General features: G+C 42.7%; 1 protein-coding gene across 1 annotated transcript in view; it reads left to right on the forward strand.

Annotated features, from left to right (window-relative positions):
• The window catches only part of RHPN2 (rhophilin Rho GTPase binding protein 2), a 48886-nt gene that overhangs the window by 14064 nt on the left and 27733 nt on the right, over positions 1-7089 (forward strand). The window contains exon 4 of the mRNA XM_039888512.1: positions 3376-3383. Within this exon, the coding sequence (XP_039744446.1) occupies positions 3376-3383 (8 nt within the window). The remainder of the gene's footprint in view (positions 1-3375; positions 3384-7089) is intronic.

Below are 7089 nucleotides of genomic sequence, written 5' to 3' on the forward strand. Positions count from 1 at the left end.
TTTTTTTTTTTTTCTAAGAGAAGCGAAAGATCTGACTTTGTTTTTAACCCTCTGATAGTCAAATTTATAAACATCAGCAGCTAGTTCAAGGTGCAGGGGGGAATAACACCCTGAGAGCCAAGTGACAAGTCCCACCAACCTCTAGACTGTGATCTCCAGAGCAGAGGGTCATGAAGTTCTGGGCCAGGGGTGGCCTGGGTGGCTTTGGCTGTAATGAGAATGCTTTGAGGTTAATGACTGCTCATATCGTCAGTTCCGAGGGGGACTGGTGCCCCTCTGCAGTGGGGCGTGCAAGCCCTCTGTGGCCTTCGGGGCCTGCACCAACAACTCTGAGGTCTGCCTCCCTACACTGGCAGAGGGGCTGGGGCAGACGTCCTGCCAGACGGGCTGATCTGTGTCCTTAGTCCCGTGGCCACGGGAGGGCTCTGGGCAGCACTTGCTGCGGCGTCCCTGAATCCCCAGTAGAGCAGGATTTGGGGTCAGATGGATTAAGGCCAAGCTGCTCCAATGAGGCCTCTGAAGCTGGTGTAAGCCTGTGGTGTCTGTCGTCATGCCTGTTCCCAGAGGGACAATTTTACTAAAAGACATGGGGGAAAAAGTTACACTAAAACACATGGAGATAATATGGGTCAGAACACGAAATTTGCATGCATTTTTAAGACCAAACATGGGGATGTTAGAGAGATTTTGGACTCGAGGCAGAGAGGCCATCATCACATCGGGACTGTAATGGTGAGAAAGGTCTCAGAAGCTCCAAATTGAGGGAAACCGTGTGCGGATATGGTCAGTAGCCTCAGGAAATAATTGAACATGGATTTCCCCCTACCCCCACCCCTTGTTCGCACTTGGTGAGTTGGGCACTCAGAGAAAGTAAGTGGGACACCTTCTCGTTCTTCACTTTTGCAGTAAGCGCATGCTCTTTATGAAAAACCTAAGAGTAAGGTGTTCCCTTGGTGGTCGAGGCTGGAGGGAGGCCGTGGAGACTCCAGGCAGGAGAGGGCGGAAACAGCGCCGCTTCGTCCCAGCCGGCCCCAGATCACAGGGCCTCAGAGGAGGTGCGCATCCCAGGGAAAGCTGAGAAAAGCCATATGCTTACAGGAAGGCCCGTAGAAGTGGTTCTTTGTTTATCTGGAAAGGCAGCCCAGGTGCAGGGCACCAGTACTGAGGAGACCAAGGCTCTGGTGTTAGTTCCTAATTTGGGCCAGCTGGTTCTATTCTTACCTGTTGCCCCAAGCTATTCCCCCAGCTTGGGCACATGGATGCTAGGCACATTCGCCTTATTGAATTGATGTACCTTATTTGAGAAGTCGCCTTACACCAGTGAATCAGTGAAAAATCATTACCTGTACTAGAAACAACTTGAACTTGGCAGTTGATTTCTGAATCATCATGTACCCAAAGGTCAGCATTGTGGAAACCAAACCTGAGGCTCTGCCTGACCACCAGCCCTTTCTACAGTGACTCACACAAAGATGTCCACATCCACAGAGCATTGATTTGTTGCAAATCCTAAATCTCAAATTGTTGTCAAGTCTAAAAGGCAAAAGATTTATGCAATCTGAAGAGAAACCAGAGTATTGTTGTCAAGTCTAGAGGGAGGAGATGTGGTAAATCAATATGAAGAAATAGAAGAATTATTGGCATATTTGGAGGCTCTTCAGGTATTTAGACAGGAGTCATAGGGTCTAAGTTGTCATAGTTAAGTTGGACCCACTCTGCTGCCGAGGACCAGTCAGCACCCCTCTGCCCTCCACCCCACACTGCCACTAGACAGTGGTCTTTATTGTGCTGTTTGTTCTTTCGTAACTGAAATATGTTGAGCCCCTACAATGTAGAAAGGACATGCCGAGTTCCAGGAGAAATACAGAGAAGTAGAAGGCAAAGGTCTTGACGTCCAGGAGTTATAGTTCATCTTGCCTCATTCCAAAATTAATGGGAGGCACCTTACTCCCACGACATGTAAGATTAAAACAGGAGTGAATGAGAATATAGGAGCAGAAGCAAGGATAAAGGAGAGATTTAGCTGGAAGTAAGGTTAGTACCTGCTACCGGGCCCTCTATGCTTTATTAGACGGTTTATCTCTGAGTTTCTGGGAAGGTATTATGAAGAAGGGAATGGGATCTGGAACACATTGCATGCCCATGTGCCAAAAGCAAACCAGTTACTGAGAAGGAGCCATTCCATTCCCAATACTGAGGGCTGGGAGAGCTTTCTTCCATGCATCCTTGTGGGTGTCATCAGCTAGTGAATCGATCATGTTCTCAGTAATATCTCTGCAGTACAGGTTTTACAAGCAGCAGGTTGTGGCCCATAGTATAAATGAAATCTGTTAAATGGGTTGCTTTTGTGGTATAATAAAAAATAAATATTTGGTCTTTGTGTCTGGTTCCTGGCATAGAGCAGGAGGCCCTGGACTCTCCCGAGTGTCTTTTGTGTGCCAGTGAGATGTCTGCTGATGAGAGAGGGGGATCTTCAGGATGGAGGGAGGGACTGGTTGCCAGAAAGACCAAGCCTGATTAGAGGTTGGAACTTTCAGCCCTTGACCTCGGACCTCCAGGGAGGGGAGAAGTGCTGGAGGTTGAGTTCAGGCACCAGCGTCAATGATTTAATCAGTTACCAAACCTTAAATGATGGGGTTTGGGGAGCTTCTGGCCTGGTGAACACATCGAGGTGCTGGGAGGATAGTATGCCCAGAGAGGACATGGATGCTCCGTGCCCCTCCTCGGCCTAAGGATCTCTTCTATCTGTCTCTTCCTGAGTTTTTCCTTTAAAACAAACCATAGCAAATATAAGTAAAGTGTTTCCCAAGTTTTTTGAGTTGTTCTAATGAACTGTTGAACCTGAGGAGGGGGTTGCGGGAACCCTAGATTTATAGCTGGTCAGAAGTTACAGGAGCCCTGTATTTGGCAACTGGTGCCCAAAGTGACGGTGTTTTGGCACTGAGCCCATGACTAGGGGGTCTGTGCTAACCCCGGGAATTGGTGTCAGAACTGAATTGAATTGTTGGGCACCCAGCTGGTGTCAGAGAATCAGAATTGGAGAGTTGCAAACATCATTGTTTTTTTTTTTTTTTTTTTTTTAAGAGTTGCAGTGAGAGAATGGGCTTCATATTGGAATTGTATATGTATATCACATCTATAGCCAAGGATGGTTTTGTACCTTGAGAATTTCGTTTTAGTATGCATGTGTACATACTCGTGGTGATCGTCATGGCCCCAAAAAATCCCCAAACCAATGATAGTCACCAACTCAGCTTCCAATATCTCATTGCCTGGCTGAGGAGCCCAGATGTACACATGTGAAAAGTTACGGATGGTAAGGGGGCAGATGCCATCGTATCTGCAACCAGGGTCAGGCTTGGGTTTTTCTGAGAGAGCACAGCGTAAGCTTGTTGATTGGTAAAGAAGGAGTTCAGTGACGGATGGGGGCCAGGGGGGAGGAGAAGGGAGAGAAGAAATATAAATACATCATGGAGAGAAACTGATGGGCCCAAATATATGACAAGGGCGGGGAGCCGCCCCAGTGGGGAGGGCAGACCATTAGGAGAAGCTGTTGGTACTGTGCTCTCAGGAGGAAAGGTGGTGAGCAAAGCAAGCAGATGACAAGTGGCTGGATTTTCATTAGTGAGGAGGCAGAGGTGGTTAGGTACCAATTCTCTGGCTGCTGGAGCTCTTGGCTGATGAAATGAGCATAAATTCTAGTATCCGGTCTGAGGGGTGACCGAGGACCTGCCTAGATAGGTCGTGGAAATGTGCTCAGCAAGGTCTGGCTCAGTACTTGGTTTTCATTGCTACTGTTATTTCTGCAGCGATTCCTAATCTGTAAAATGAGGGAGCACCTGGAAGGTCTTCAAGTCTGTGTCAAAACCTCTGCTGGAGAACTTGGGTCAAGTTCATTCCTTCATATTGCTTAACTCCATTTCATTCTATGGATGTGGCATGTTTTGTGTCTCTATTTGCCAGTTAATGGATATCTGGATTTCTTTCATTTGGAGGTTATTATGAATAATGCTACTGTAAACATTCACATGCATGTCTTTGTTTGGACACGTGTTTTTATTTCTCTCATATAGATTCCTAGGAGTGGAATTACTCTGTTAGATGGTAAGTTTATGTTTAACATTTTTAGAAACTACCCAACTGTTTTCCAATATGGCTGTGCCAGTTACACCTGGCAATGGATGAGGGTTCCATTTTCTCTCCATCCTCAGTAATATTTGTTCTTGTTTGTCTTTTTTAGGATAGCCAATCTAGTGGGTGTGTATTGATATCTCATTATGGTATCTCACTGGTATCTCATTTTCCACTTGCATTTCCTTATTGACCGATGATATTGAGCATCATTTCATATGCTTGTTAGCCATTCATACATCTTCTTTACTAAAATGTCTATTCAAATCTTTTGCCCATTAAAAAAATGAGTTATCTTTTTATTATTTAACTAATAGAACTCTTTATATTCTGAGTACAAATTCTTTATCAGATTTATAATTAGTAAATATTTTCTCCAGTTCTGGCTTATTTTTCTTCCTTTTTTTTTAAATGATATCTTCTGAAGCACAGAAGTTTTTTGTTTGTTCGTTTAGTTTGTTTTTTGAAACACAGAAGTTTTAATATTTGACAGGATCCAATTTATCATTTTCTTCTTTTATGGATTGTGCTTTCGTGAGTAGTTAAGAATACTTTGCCCAACCCACAGTTGTGGAACTTTTCTCTTGTGTTTTATTCTAGACGTTTTAGAGTTTTAGCTCAAGTATTGAGCTCTGTATTGCATTTTGACTTAATATTCGTATATGATATGAGTTTTAGATTGAGGTGTATTTTTTGCCCGTTGTGCAGAAAAGCTACTATAGCAGGCCTGAGATGGCTATTCTTGGGAAGGCCTGCTTGTAGGGTCGGCCCTTGGCTGGTGTCTGCAAACATAGATTTCAGGAGAGTTCCCACCAGTTCTAGGACTAATAAGAGGGGCTCATTGTGCTTAAAGTATTTGTACAAACTGTGTAATTTATGCTAAACATCTGCTTTCCTTCTTGAAGTCGGGAATTTGGGAACATGCTAGGCAGAGGTGCCAACCTGACTAGCACCCAGTAAAACCCTGGATGCTATATTTCTAATGAATATATTACATATGTTCCTTGCTGGAGGAATTAAGCCGTTCTGGGAGAGAGGACCTTTAGCCATCTGTGACTGGTTTCCTCCAGACTTTACCCCACGTACTTTCCCTTCGCTGATTTTGCTTTGTGTTCTTTTGCTGTAATAAATCAGGGCCAAGAGTACAACTATATTGAGTCCTTCGAGTCCTCCTAGGGAATTACTGAACCTGGAGGTGGTGGTCTTGGGGACACTGACATACCTAGGGATGTCCAGTTGCTTCAGTACCCTTTGTTGGAAAGACTTTTTCCCCCTTAAATTGTCTGGTCACCGTCATCAAAATCAATTGACTACAAATGTGAGAATTTATTTCTAGATTCTGTTCTGTTTCATTGCCTGTCCTTAGGCCAATACCACATCGTCTTGATTCCTGTGGCTTTATAGTAAATTTCAAAATCAGATAGTGTAAGTCCTCCAACTTTGTTTTTTCCCCCAGAATTATTTGGTTATTCTAAGTCCTTTTCATTTACATGTAATTTTTAGGATCAGCTTGTCAATTTCTATCAAAAAGCTCACTGGATTTTGATTGGAATTACACTGAATCGATAAAAATTGTTAATACAGAATTGATATCTTGACAGTAATGAGCCTTTTAATTCATAAACATGGCATGTCCCTTCATTTAATATCTCAGCAATGTTTTGAAGTTTTCAGTGTACAAGTATTGTGCTGCTTTTCTTAAATTTATTCCTGTGTTTTATTCTTTCTGATACTATTGTGAATGAAATTGTTTTCTGAATTTCATTTGAAGATTTTTCATTGGTAGTATATAGAAATAAAATTATTTCTGTATATTGAATTGTATCCTATGACCTTGATAAATTTATCAGTTCTAGTATTTGTTTCCTGGGTCTGGATATTTCCTATAAGATTATGTCATCTGTAAATAAAGACAGTTTTACTTCTTTCTTTCCAATCCAGATGCTTTAATTTCTTTACCTTATCGACAGTGGCTTGAATTTCTAGTACAGTGTTGGTCATAAGCGGCAAAAGTAGGTATCTTTGCCTTGTTCCTGATCATGAGGGGGAAAGTATCCGTCTTTCACCACGAAATATGATGTTAGCTGTGTGTTTTCATAGATGTCCTTTATCAGATTTTGTAAATTGTCTTTTATTCCTAGTTTGTTGAGAATTTTTATCACTAATCTGTGTTGGACTTTATCACAAACAGGCATACCTCTCTTTATTGTACCTTGCAGGTGTTATACTTTTATGCAAATTGAAGGTAGGATCCTCCACCAGCAAAAACATTACAACTTGCTTTATTGCAATACTTGCTTCATTGCAGTGGTCTGGCACCAGACCTTCAGTATCTCTGAAGTATGCCTGCACTTTTACACACACGTTTATTGAGGTAACCATGTGGTTTTTGGTCCTTTATTCTATTAATACAGCATGTTACATTAATTGATTTTCAGACATTAAATCTACCTTGCATGCCTGGGATGAATCCCTCTTGGTCATGGTATATAATCCTTTTTATATGTTGCTAGGTTCAAGTTGCTAATATTTCGTTGAGGACTTTCACATATGTATTTATAAAGGATGTCAGTCTGTCATTTTGTTTTCCTGCGATGTTTTTCTCTGGTTTGGGATCCAGGGTAATATTAGCCTCATGGGATGAGCTGGAAGTGTTGTTACTTTCTCCTCTATTTTCTCATCCATTTTCTTTTAAGGGGATAATTTATAGTCTTTTATGGGTGGCTGAAAAGAGTTCCCTCTTCTCTCCTCATGGCTAATTCTTTGCACAGATGTCTTAGGAGTTATGTTTGGCAGTTCACTGTCATTGGCTACGTCTCCGGTCCATGTACTGGTAGGTATGGTTCAAAATGGGGCAAGTACCTGGCATCCCTGAGACACCTCATTGGTCACATCTGGCACTCACATCTGCAGGTGGACACCCAGAGCTTGCCTGTGAGAACTGGGGGGTCTGCTCAC

The sequence above is a fragment of the Pteropus medius genome, unplaced genomic scaffold (genome assembly GCF_902729225.1).
Source record: "Pteropus medius unplaced genomic scaffold, Ma_sr-lr_union100, whole genome shotgun sequence".
NCBI lineage: Eukaryota > Metazoa > Chordata > Mammalia > Chiroptera > Pteropodidae > Pteropus > Pteropus medius.